The following is a 12,651-nucleotide window of genomic DNA, read 5'->3' as shown; positions in this document are numbered from 1 at the left end:
ACGTGGGCTATAATGCCAATAAGAAATCCTAAAATCATAAGACACATTTATTTATGTAGGCTAATGTCAATAAGAGATCCTAAATCACACACACTTATTTACGTGGGCTAATGCCAACAAAGGATCCAAAATTCAACTCTGTCCTTGTATTCAATTATATGCGTAGAATAGAGTCTCATAATTTATTAAACTTGTATTACATTAATTGTTGTTTTGATAAATTACACTATATTTCTTCACGTTTAACAATAGTACACTTGATGTCCCTCTTTATTTTGATAATACTTCCCTCAATTCACATTATAAGAAATTGCCTGTATTAACAGCGACGGTAAATGACATTATATATTATATAAATTGAGAGAAATATATACAAGTCTAAAACAGACAAAAATATTAAATATAATATTATTAAATTTCTGGAAACATGAGTATAATTTGTCCTTAATTGTTTAATCTAACAAAAAAACTTGACTAGATATAAATAATATTAAATTTAAAAATTAACTCATGTACCTTAGCAAAAATTAAAATGCTTGTCGTTCACAATTTCACATAATAAGTTTTATACATAATAGCTTACTTACCAGTCCAACCAACAAACTACCATTCTTGTACAATGTCATCATCCTTATTTTTTCCTCTCCTCTAGCTTTCCCATTTATCATTTCCAACATCTCATTGCCTTCCTTTGGATTATCTTTTCAATCTTTGAAAAACCTCTGATATACTAAAGAAATTTTCTCTTTTTTCCTCCATAGATCCGCTTAGCTATGGCAAGGACAGGAAACAAGAGTTTACAGGCCAAACTGGTGGGTATGTCTTCCCTTTTTTTTGTTATTTTGTATTATAACGATAAACTCCATTTGAAGAATAGAAATAGCGTCTATTTGACATATTGGGAATTAAATCAGAAGAACATATTTGATATACTAGGACTTCAACTAATTTCTTGAGTAAAATATCTGTTGGATTCTAAGCAATCATATCTTATTACGTGACATAAACAACTGTTTAATGTTTGTTTAATTATTGAAAAGTGCTCTGCTTGCATCTTTCTACTGTTTCTGTCTGCTTGTGCATATGTCTTCATCCTTCAAGAAAAATTATATTTGTATGAGTCAAAATTATTTATGTTTATAGATAACTGTTAGATATAAAACCATGCATTTATCTGCATCAAGAGTTTAAAAGAATTGGATTAGTTCGTTCATGATATGCGTTCATTTTCCACCATTTTTTCCGAGGGGGCAAGTTACATATAAAACCATTCATTTAGGTAACAATATTTCTAGCTATTTATTCAGTTAGTGACTTTATATTAATGACATGCAGAGAGTACTCAAGCTTGTTCTATCTTGCATTAGCAAAGTCGTTGATTAGTTCTAGTTGGACGCTTCATATTCTGCCAACCAAAAAGATTATGTCTTTATGTCTACCTCTATCCACTATTTTTTCGTCATTTATCCTATGGTTGGAGAGAAAGAAAATATGAAGGAGAGAGCTTTTGAAAGTTGTATTTTTTCATTAATTAGCTGAAGTGAAAATAAATAACAAAATAGAGGAAAAAATTATAAAAAATAAAAAATTCAAATTTTTGTCTCTAATTTTTCTCTTCAACTAAATTTCAAATATCTATTTTACCTAATTTTCGTGTGATCAAAAGGGCATGCACAGTTAGCAGAAGAAAGTATTCCCAACTTGTTAACTTAATCTCTATGATTTCACAGGTACTTCTTGGGGACATGGGGACAGGGAAGACAAGTTTGGTTCTTAGATTTGTCAAAGGTCAATTTTCCGAATACCAGGTTACTATTGTTGTTGTTTTTTTCCGTACTTCATCATTTTAATCCTCTTTAAGCCTCTTCACATCATAATATATTCTAGTGGTTTTCCATTAACATATGTGTGCAGGAATCAACAATTGGAGCTGCATTCTTTACTCAGGTGTTGTCTTTAAATGAAGCCACTGTAAAATTTGATATATGGGACACAGCAGGACAGGAACGATACCACAGTTTGGCTCCTATGTACTATCGAGGTGCTGCTGCTGCCATAGTTGTGTATGATATTACAAGCATGGTAACTATATATTGTATTTTTCGCTTCTAATTATTAAGTGCCTTCAAGGAGTAGTTTTCTCATGAAAGATAAATTAACCCCATCTACGGTAGTTGGTACTTAATCCTATAAGTCAGAACAGCGTATAAAAATTTTACTTAGAAAATTCTTCTTTTGTAAAATAATAAGTTCATGACTTGGGAAATACCAAATTTGGAGAAGTAACTAGGTCCACACATATTTTATTCTCAACAGAAAAGAAAAAGGTCCCTGTATGGCCAGGGTAGTGTATGGAATATGATCGCATTTTAAGCATGATTTAGCAGTTTAACTTCTTTAACACATGCTTAATATAAATATACTATTAATTCATGATTATTCTAATGTATTTTATCATTTATTACAATATTAGTTGCCCCCAAACAATGTGGTTAGTTTTCTGTCAGCATCAGAAGACTAACTAACAGGCTTTAACTACATTGATTAGGGCCAACTAGTGTTTTAGTGTTCTTTAAAAGATTCAGTATTGTGTTTTGTTTAGATATCTATTGCAAAATGTCTAAATACATTTCCAATGAAAATATCTGACTGAATAAATAATAATGTATTTCTGACCCAGGATTCTTTTGTCCGAGCAAAGAAGTGGGTTCGAGAAGTGCAAAGACAAGGTAACTGTCAAAAATGTAAATGTTTTAAAGAAACTTAAGAAGCTATTGAGATTAATATAAATTGTCTGATACTAAAACTTGTAAAAGATCATTATCATGATCATCCAATTCATTAGTAAGAGTGAGTTTTTTTATGAAAGTATTTACATCAGAACCAGATTTCTTTATGCTTAAAAGGCTGAAATGGGTTTAAGATATCATTCTGATAAAGTTCATCACAACTTTATAATATGATAAAATTTGATGGTTCACTGAATTTACGTCAGCAAATCCAAGTTTGACAATGTTTTTGGTGGCTAACAAGGCTGATTTGGAAGGGGAGAGACAAGTCGGAAATGAGGTATTTCTAGTGAATTGTTCTAGTGAATTGTTCTCTCAATTTCATGATTGTTCATTATATAATTTTCAGAGGTTCACTTGGCTCTTAATCTCCACAATCAGAATTTGTTTCGGTACTAATTTTCATATGACATGCTATGTATTGATGGTTGGTTGAAGGAGGGTGAGGAATATGCCAAAGAAAATGGCTTGTCTTTTCTTGAAACTTCAGCAAAAACAGCACAGAATGTGAATGAGCTCTTCTATGAAATAGGTAACCATTCACCCTCTTAAGTATTGAGGCCAAGAAGCGGTGTCTCTTAAGTAAGAACACTTGCATTGCCTTTTCAGTGGCTCAAATTTTGTTGAATTGCATGTTCTGCCTTTCTGTTCTGTTAAAAAATATATACCAACACATCAAGAAGCATATCTTTAACCAAAGAAATATTAAACTTTGGGAATTTTAACCAAATGAATGTGGTGACACTAATGGTTGGTTATTAACGCTCTTTTTAAAGATTCTTGACCTCCCAAAAATACGTTTTGCAGCTAAGAGACTGGCAAAAGCTAACCCTTCACGTCAAACTGGAATCAAGCTGGATAGCAGACCTCAAGAAACTAGAAGAAGACTGTTTTGTTGTGCTTAATGGCATGCCCTTAAGAATCTTTTCTTTTGGAAAATATTATGTTTAATTCCGTGTATATTGTACTCAAATACCGGAAACATAATTCACTGCTCACAGATCACTGGGGGAATCTTCATTTATATCATTTCATGAGTTGTATGGATGCATCCATGTCCATCGTTGATCTATACATGGTCAGAAAAGAACAAACATTTGTTCAGCGTGCATCGTAAGATCTCAAGCACAAAGTTGTTCTTATTGAAAAATATTAGCATCAATTTTTACTGTTGAGCTTTAAGAGAAAAAAAGAGGGTAAATTTTTATTTTAAAAAAGCATTTTATCACACTTCTAAAATTTTTTAATGTAATAAATGTGTTCTTATTCAATAAAAAAGTTTACTTTGAGATCCTTAAATTCAAGTTAACAACTCTTACTCATTTATTCTGTTTAATGCTTACTTACAACCGGCCTTTTTGCACCTCTTTTTTTTCTTCTATCGGCACCTCCCTTGAGCTTTTTCTATTGGCACCTCTTGTTGAAGTACATTCTTATTTTTGAAAGGGAAGAATATTTAAAAATCTTAAACGCAAGTTCTATAACTAACGTTTAATTACTAATTTGTCTGTTTACTTGATTTTGGCCAAACAAAAGGATGGACTATACTTACTCATCAACCTCGAGCTAAAGGGAAAACGTATATAGGAGCTATCCGTACTGTCTGCCATAGTAATGGCAACATTGGCATCTCAAATGTTTTCTCCATTGACATTTTATGAATTTAACCACTTGCCTGTGCAACATGATAAAACTTTGGTCACCTGACTATAGTTTTAAAGGAATTTTGATCTTGGTAATCTCATTTTGCCTTTTGATGATAAAATAATTATTTTCATCTTTAAAAGACTAATATATTCTTTCAAGATCGAGTAGTAGTTTACAGTATTTTTTATCTGTCCAAACATATCAGCTCCGCATGCTCCCAACAAATAGAATATCTTTCATTATCTCAACCATCCAAAACTACTAATCAGAACATAACAAGGCGAAATCTGAAGTTTCTTGCCTAATCGAACTCCAGCAAGCAGCCGATGTGCTCGTCCTCATCGAAGTGGACCAAAAACTACATACCGTGCTTACAGATTGCAGTTGCAGGGGCTGACAGCTAGTTTGTGGGTTTACCTTTCAATGCGTTATTACGCATGGGAATCATAACTCAGGCACTCAGAAACCCAGATTGAAACATTTCCATTGCATTTTAACGATAACAGAAGACAAGAAATTTTTTTAAAATTTTCGTACTTGGCAACGTAAAGAGATGTGATATTCTTACAAAATTTTTTTACAATTCATACAGAAGTGTTAAAAGATAAAATTATATCATTATTTATTTTATTAATTAAAAAATACAAATTAAAAGTTATTTGTTATTTTGTCTTTTTATATTTTTGAATATATAGTTGTAAATTAAGTTTTGTAATAACATTTCTCAAAAGGAAATGCAACTTTTTTCCAATAAAAAACAAGGAAAGTGTATCAAATGCCAATGGTAATAAAGACCGTTCATTTCCCTGATATAATTAGCTAGAAAGTGCTGAGATGTAAAAAAAGTTGAGTTGCCATGAGTGCTACTAGAACAGAAGCGCCATGATAGCCACGCCTGCAAAAAGAAAGTACTCTTAGCTTTTTCTCAAATGCTAAGCAGCTGCTATTGCTACTTTTGATCTTGTTCTTCCGAGTCACTACCCCCACTATTACTTCATTTACAAAACTACCCTCGCAATGAAACAAACAAAAAAAAAAAAAAGGCTTTAGCTCTACTCTAGCAATCTAGCCACACCATTGAAGAATCACAATTACCAAGAAGGAGAAGTACAAGGGGAAGCGGAGGCTGAAGAAGAGAGACCATTGTTGCTATGGGAATCACTGCCTGAAGTGCCCAAGGACCTAGCATCTCTAAGAGAAACAGAACAAGCCTCTGCAGGGAGCTTCTTCATTGGAGTGAGAGGAGGTGTAAGTGGAGGTGAGTGAGTAGTAACACAAGGGAGTGCCTCATCTTCCTCAGAGGAACCACTTCTTTCCAAACGTGAAGGTGAAGTGTCTGGTGTCTCAAATGGGGTATTTGCTCCGCTGCCTTGGCTCTCATCATTTTCATAAATGGGGTTGGAAATGTACACAAGGTGTTCCCCGCCACTGGAACTACCCAAAGGAGGATCTTGATGAATTGGCTTTGGGGAAGCTTTGGAGATGAAGGATGGTGGTGGGGAAGAATCTGGATGAACCACAACTTGACATAGGCTTGCATCTGATTCTTTGGTTTGCATTTGGATTTGAACAAGCTGATGAAGCTTAGAATGTTGCTTCCTTGGCCCAGCTTTGTCTTCTTTGCAAGAAACTGCGGGTAAAAGGATGCTGCTTGGAGCTTGGAGGACCCCTTGTGCATAGATGCTACTGAACGGAGATGACTGTTGTTGGGGGTGTGATGCTGCGTGTGAAGGAGAAGCATTGACTCTGGTTGTGATGGGTTGAATGGGGGTGGTGAGAATAGTGTTGGAGTTGCTGTTTCTGAGGTGGCGCCGGCGAAGTAAGAGAGAACAGTAGAGTTCAGCTAGCAGCACAAATATTAGGCCAAGGACCACTGCAAGGGTCACCACCATCACCAAGGTTGCACCCATAATCACTTTGGATGTTCCCTTCATCTCTTTGGACTATGGACTTTGACCTCTCTCTCTTTCTGTGTCTCTTCTTTCGTAGGATGTGGCGGTAAAAGAAGCACTGTAATATAGGGGGAGGATGAACAAGTCCTTTTGGCGGGAAACAGTCCTTTATCTTTGACAGGAGGTTTGGATGCAGACGGATGCTAATAGTAAAAGGAGAAATGGTCCTAGGGAACACAAAGGCTTTTGTTCTGAAACTAGTTAGGACTTTGAGTTCTGACATTCCAGTTCAGAATAGTCAATTTGTTAATTTACTGCCGTATGCTCACATGGTAAAACTAACTAAAGCTTTACACCGATACATTCCTGTAGATTAATTTCACTGTTTTTCCTTTTTCTGAGTTGTTCCTTGAAATTGGAAGTCACACACTCGAGATGCCCTTTAGTACAACTTTAACCACATGCCACAGTCATGCATTGAAGCTTGAGATAAGTCACTAAATTAATGTGAAGTTACAGAATTAAAAAATACTTGTGTAATTAAATAATAAATATTACATAAATACTAAACAATGAATGTATAAATGAACGCCATTGTCTGTAAAAAAGAATAGGGGTGAGTAAGAGCTCTGAACCAATAGCAAATCTCAACATATTTTATCCTCGTTCCTCACCCGGAAGAAAGTAGGAACACCATAGTATTTTGGTACAAACACTTTTACAGTCATAAAAGGCAAAACTTGAAATAAATGTTGCGTGTAACCTGTAGGGGCATGCATCGGTAAGATGATGGAAGACTTACTACTGTCAACCACACAGACGGGACCATCTACGATGATTTAGTCGAGCTCCAAAGTAGTCAACCATTTGCAATAAAAGAAGCACCATAGAATCTTCAACAATTTCAGGTTCAAACATTATAGGAGATAAAAACGTGATGATCATAATGAGTGCAATCATGGCGATAAAAGAAGAAATTATTCATATTACTTAAATCCTTCATCTTTCTCTTAAGGCCGCAAACCTAGCTGCTAAATCATCATAGTCAGGTAACTTAGGATGCACATGCCGAGCTTCGTGTGATCTAATTGGCTCAAATGTAGCAGCACGAGTGAATACTTTCTTAATTTCCACACCTTCATGTTGCTCACGAGGAAGGGAAACTGAACGTGGTGCGAGAGTAACCATCTCTGGCGTCTCATCAGATCCATCTGTGCTTCCATTCTGCAGTAACTCACTGGTTGACTTATCCACTAGGCGCACATGGTGAGTTTTAGAGTTCCTTCTTAATTTTTCAGGCACAAGGATGGATGGTTTTTTGCTATAATGGATCAGTAATTTATCTATTATCCTTTCCTCTGCGACATTTTGATACCGTTCATCATCAAAGCAAGTTTGCAGACCACGTCTTGATTCATCTCTTCTCCTGCTTCTGCTTCTCGATTTTCTTTCGAGTCCAGAATCTTCATTAGAGGCATCATAGTAACTAGGTCGTGATTTTGAGTGCTTTCGCCTCATAGATTTTTGTTTTCCCACAGCCACTTCTTCAGAATCTTCACTAAAAGAGATTTCTTTTTCACGATTCTGCGTGCTCAGCCTCTCATGTCTACTGCCCTGCCAATCAAGGTCAGAATTATCCAAACCTATTTGAATCCTCTCTGACATAGAAGCGGCATTAGGTTTGTCATGTACTGAATGATATTTAGACATGCCATCATTGTCAGCATGTGAAGATACCATATTGGCTCCCCGTGTGCTGTTCTGCTTCTTAGAGTTAGGATGTTTAACATATGGAGGTGGAATGGCATTACTATAGCAGGGCTTCGGCGCAAGTGTTTCATCCCTTTGCATTTTTCTCTCAGATTTATCAGTATCGGGTAGGCTAACATGGTTAATAGCAAATGGGTCATACACATTACTCTTGAAATGCACTCTGGCATGACTAGGAGACTTCCTAGCAGCAGTAGTCTCCTGGTTTTCTCTTAGAGGGGTGGTATTCCCCCAATTATCATGCAGCTTGGAACCACCTTCAAATTGTTCCACTGCTTTCTTCTGAGCTGAATGTCCAATTGTTTTTAGCATAATACCCTGGTTTTCTCTTAGAGGGGTGGTATTCCCCCAACTATTATGCAGCTTGGAACCAGCTTCAAATTGTTCCACTGTTTTCTCCTGAGATGAATGCCCAATCGGTTTTAGTACCCTACCCTGGTTTTCTCTTGGAAGGGTGGTATTTCCCCAAGTATTATCCAGCTTGGAACCATCTTCAAATTGTGTCACTGTTTTCTCCTGAGATGAATGTCCAATCGGTTTTAGCATACTACCCTCCTTCCAATAGCTTCTATCACTCTTATCAACAGTAATCGCTTGCCTCCCTGTTAGTTGATTATCATGGCCATCCCTTTTCTGAGGGACTTCCCGACCATTTAGGGGCTTGTACCCATTTCCAGGGAGTGTGGATTTAGACTGAAGATCATGATCAAGTCGGTTTAAGACAACAGCTTCCTTGCCATTCTGAAATATGCACCCATCATTTCTACGATCATGAATTTTCTCTAACAGAACATCATTCCTTACTTCTCTTTGGGTAAAATCCTTGCCATGTGATAATGTACCATGATCCGTCAAATGATTAGACATACAAGTATTGTGGTTCTGTAAAAGTCATTTATATCAAATAATAACAATTTTAGACACATCAATATTTGAAGTAAACTAAGAATTCGATGAGTATTCAGTTTGACAACGAAACTACTCCAAGATGAAAAGAAAAGGAAATGCAAAAGACAGCACCTGTGCAGCAGAGGATCTCGACATCCTCAGTTTGAAAGCCTTGGAGTCCCAGTTTATTGAATACTCAGATGCAATCTCTTGCATCAACCAGGCCTTCTTCTCCAATGTAGAGGACTTGAAATTCAAATTTGCAGCAAACTGAGATAATGGGCAATATATAGTCAGTCAGTGATTGAAACTAGAAAACGTGGTGATTAACATGTAAAGTTCTAATATAAATAAAAATGTGAGCAGTCAGTCACCTCTTGATTGACATAACATTCGAGGGAATTCCCATATCTTTCCTGAAATACTTGTCGAAGGTCACGTAACTCTGGTAGATCAGAAAATCTTGCAGCAGCAAACATCACTGACGCAACAGCCATCCTACAGTCCTCAGGGCAACCACTGTAAAAGAAATGGAAGCAGTTAAGCCAACTGTTTCAACTTCTGAATTCAAGGAAAATATTAAATATACCACTGCTACCCAACCATAACAATTTTGCGATATTTGTGACATTATAGCTACAGGTGTCCAACCAATCCAAATCAGTCAACCGAAAAATAAATAAACATACCCACATTTGTCATTTTATTCTGACCAGTTCATCTCACCATAATCATTATTAATATTACTTTATCTTTTCGGCCACGCACATAGAAGAACTACACGCACGTAAATTTGTAGATGCATATCCACATTATCTTTTCGACCATTAAAGCTGTTTTTCTTTCAGAATCATGGCAGTATCATAGACAGAAATCGGAACATCTTTCCCCCAACACGATTCAATTCCTACAATTATGTCTGCGGGGCAGACAATGTGGGAAAAGAAAACTGTTCATGACCTCATAAGAAATATTACTGCATCTAGCTTGGGCACAGTCCTCATCCAGTACCCGAATTTCACGATATAGTTTATTTTTTACATGAGCAATTATAATACTCACACAGAAACCGATAGATTGACTTCATCAGCCACAAATTCTGTGGTCAAATGAGAAATAATGTCAATAATATCAAAGCAGAAATTTAAAACAAACTTACGATACCTCAGCTTCTGCATCGCTGAGAGATGCTTATACACAAAGTCACAGCACTGCTCAACATAACCGTAGCAAGATGTCAGTGTCAGCTCAACCATGAGTCCTTCAGCCTGTTTAAGCACCTCGCAAGCAACCATACAACTTAATTAGAGCTAATTCATGAAACAAACAAACGAATTATCAACACGATTATATATATAAGCTAGCATGCTTTTCTTTTTCAAAGCCTAACCCTCACAATATCTTACCCTTCCGTAGGCATTAATATCTAAACCATTGAGTAGCAAATCAGCAATATCTTTCTTCAGAAACTTCTCCGTTGCCTTTCGCTTCCTCCTTATTACGTCGATTCGACTCTTTGTCAGTTTAATCAACGATTTGCTGAAAACAAGGAAACGGAAGAAGAGAACACGAGTATCGTAATTAGAAGAAGCATAAACACACTCTCAAAATCGCTCTCACTTTCGTCTCAGATAACAATCATCAACGAGAACAAAGAAGATAGCAAAGCACATGAAGCGAACCATTTCGCGGTGAAGCTTCTGCCGAGTAGCCCGTCCAACATGTTGGAAGATCTCGACTCGGTGGTTTGACTCAGCGAGCGATTAAACTCGGAAGCTCAAAAGGCAATATTCGCCATTGTCAAAAAAGAATAACAACACAGAACAGGCTTTGTTTGCTGCAGTGGAAGGAGAATGTGAGAGAGAAAAATATAATAATATAAAAAAATACAAAATCAATGCAAATAAATAGAAAAAGGAAATTATGGTTTAAGAAAAGGATCTTTCTGATGGCGCTTCTACTACGACGATGATGACCTTTGGTTGTTTCGATTAAGACGATTGTTAATGCGAACGTTAGAAGGGTATTTTCGGTAGTTAGAGGTTTTCTGTTCACTGCGGGTAGAAATATTTTATTGGCATGAAACCGAGGTGTTGGGCCGCTGATTCGGGGGGCACGGGAGAAAGAGTGGACGGTGAGGATGCAAAGTAAGATGCTGAGCTGGATGGCATTAGGGTAAAGGAGGCGCAGTTGGCGCAATCGGGTGGGGACCAAACGGGGTAAGGGGTTAAGAGCCGTTGTGTCAGCGATCATACTATTTAACGGTTTACCTGAACCGGGGAAATTCCACAAGAATGTCACTTTTTATTATTTTTATCTTTTACATCATTACGTATTTCTGTATAATTTATTTGGAATAAATCTCTTAAGAACTTTCATAATCAACATTTTTAACATATATTCATTAGTCAATAGTTTAAAATATGAGATTATATGTAAAAATATTCTCTTTGTTACCAAATTATGTTAGTATTTTGTGTTAAAATTTCTTTTTTTAATACATTTTGATGTATTCCTCACTTTTATAATTGATTATAAAAAATGATTATTGATTTATTTTCACATATAAAATTTCGGTAGTAATTAAATTTTGTTTTTTATACTTTCGTATCATTTGAAGTATTCTTATATAGATAGTTTATCATATTCTCACGACTAATATTACTTGAATAAATTTTAAAAACTACCAATCAAATAAGAGAAAGGAATTTCAAATTAATTTTGACTTTAATTTATATCATTCAAAATTATTATTCATTTAAAATATCTCTTTAAACGTGGTTTGTGTGAAAATTTCCAATCACTTCCACTTTATATTTTTTAAAAGCAAACCGTAGTATTTTATTTTTCTCAATTTTTTAAAATTTTATTGACTGTAGAGTTTCATTTAAAAAAAATATCAACATTTAATCTAACTTTGAAATCTTATTTATTTTCATGGAGAACGGGTCTTCTTATTTTCTATTTTAACATGATATGTCATGTTGATCAAATTAAATTATTTATTTTAATTTAAAACTAATTAACAACTGAAAATATATTTTTTTCGTTTTCCTTTTCATTTTTTATTTTACATTCAAAATCAGACATATCTCTAGTTTATTTTCATTTTTTCGATATAAAAAGAACATTGAATTGCGTGTCATTGGCTATGAAGTCCATGCTTCAATTTTTAATTAAATATGCCTTATTGTCCTATTAATTAATAAATAAAATAAAATTGCAAGTAAAATTTTGGATGTTTAGAAAATAAAAAAGATCTAATTAGAAAGAAACATTTTAGAGAAACGGGAGTCTGATCTGGGTGTCATTAAAAAGAGAAATAAGAAAAGAGAATTTGAAAAAAAGAATAAAAAGAGAAAGTAAAAAAGTTGTCTATTAATGAATAAAATAACATTTAAAGTAAAATTTTAAATGTTTCAAAAATAAAATAAATCTATTTAGAAACAATAAAAGCTGCTTTTAATTAACAGAAATATTTTAGAAATATATGAGTCCGATTTGGAGTGTCGTTAAAAAGAGAAAGAAGAAAATAGCAAAGAGAGAGAGAGAGAGAGAGAGAGAGAGAGAGAGAGAGAGAGAAGAAAATAAAATATAAAAAAAATAAAACGAGAAAGTGATTTTTTTAAAATCTTTTTATTATTAGTTTTTAATTAAATTAAATG

The 12,651-nt window shown here is 34.8% G+C and overlaps 3 protein-coding genes across 6 annotated transcripts; 1 reads left to right on the top strand and 2 right to left on the bottom strand.

Annotated features, from left to right (window-relative positions):
• The first annotated feature begins 601 nt into the window (after nt 1-601).
• Nucleotides 602-3,794, top strand: LOC113855409 (ras-related protein RHN1-like). Its single transcript, XM_027487043.1, has 8 exons — nt 602-621; nt 762-812; nt 1,731-1,808; nt 1,915-2,082; nt 2,681-2,729; nt 2,996-3,069; nt 3,228-3,321; nt 3,597-3,794. The coding sequence occupies exons 2-8, from the start codon at nt 774-776 to the stop codon at nt 3,692-3,694; spliced, it is 600 nt and encodes a 199-aa protein (XP_027342844.1). The 5' UTR covers nt 602-621; nt 762-773; the 3' UTR covers nt 3,695-3,794.
• Nucleotides 3,795-5,216: 1,422 nt separating this feature from the next.
• On the bottom strand, nt 5,217-10,866 carry LOC113854268. Of its 4 annotated transcripts, none has more exons than XM_027485175.1 (7): nt 10,669-10,845; nt 10,393-10,525; nt 10,151-10,254; nt 9,361-9,505; nt 9,119-9,256; nt 8,654-8,980; nt 6,478-8,614 (listed from the first exon to the last, which is right to left on the bottom strand). In XM_027485175.1, the coding sequence occupies exons 1-7, from the start codon at nt 10,707-10,709 to the stop codon at nt 7,328-7,330; spliced, it is 2,175 nt and encodes a 724-aa protein (XP_027340976.1). In that variant the 5' UTR covers nt 10,710-10,845; the 3' UTR covers nt 6,478-7,327. The 4 variants fall into 4 exon arrangements, with proteins under 4 accessions (XP_027340978.1, XP_027340976.1, XP_027340977.1 ...); XM_027485176.1 differs by having other exon boundaries at nt 6,478-8,497; XM_027485174.1 differs by having other exon boundaries at nt 6,478-8,980; nt 10,669-10,866.
• Nucleotides 5,528-6,346, bottom strand: LOC113855789. The gene has a single exon (XM_027487421.1). It carries the CDS (start codon nt 6,344-6,346, stop codon nt 5,528-5,530), a length of 819 nt encoding a protein of 272 aa, XP_027343222.1.
• Nucleotides 10,867-12,651: the final 1,785 nt, after the last annotated feature.

This window comes from Abrus precatorius, unplaced genomic scaffold (genome assembly GCF_003935025.1).
Source record: "Abrus precatorius isolate BTA unplaced genomic scaffold, Abrus_2018 Scaffold11, whole genome shotgun sequence".
Classification (NCBI taxonomy): domain Eukaryota; kingdom Viridiplantae; phylum Streptophyta; class Magnoliopsida; order Fabales; family Fabaceae; genus Abrus; species Abrus precatorius.
The sequence above is the reverse complement of the archived record's forward strand: the minus strand, read 5'-3'. Positions and strand labels throughout refer to the sequence as shown.

Bases quoted from the DNA above. Each gene is read 5' to 3' on its own strand.
- LOC113855789 (XM_027487421.1), bottom strand. From the start codon at position 6,346: ATGGGTGCAACCTTGGTGATGGTGGTGACCCTTGCAGTGGTCCTTGGC.
- LOC113854268 (XM_027485174.1), bottom strand. From the start codon at position 10,709: ATGTTGGACGGGCTACTCGGCAGAAGCTTCACCGCGAAATG. The intron at 10,526-10,668 runs GTTCGCTTCATG...CCTTGTTTTCAG, and splicing joins AGAAGCTTCACCGCGAAATG to CAAATCGTTGATTAAACTGA. The intron at 9,506-10,150 runs GTATCGTAAGTT...TTTCTTTTACAG, and splicing joins TCAGCGATGCAGAAGCTGAG to TGGTTGCCCTGAGGACTGTA.
- LOC113855409 (XM_027487043.1), top strand. From the start codon at position 774: ATGGCAAGGACAGGAAACAAGAGTTTACAGGCCAAACTG. The intron at 2,083-2,680 runs GTAACTATATAT...TTTCTGACCCAG, and splicing joins TGTATGATATTACAAGCATG to GATTCTTTTGTCCGAGCAAA. The intron at 3,322-3,596 runs GTAACCATTCAC...TACGTTTTGCAG, and splicing joins TGAGCTCTTCTATGAAATAG to CTAAGAGACTGGCAAAAGCT.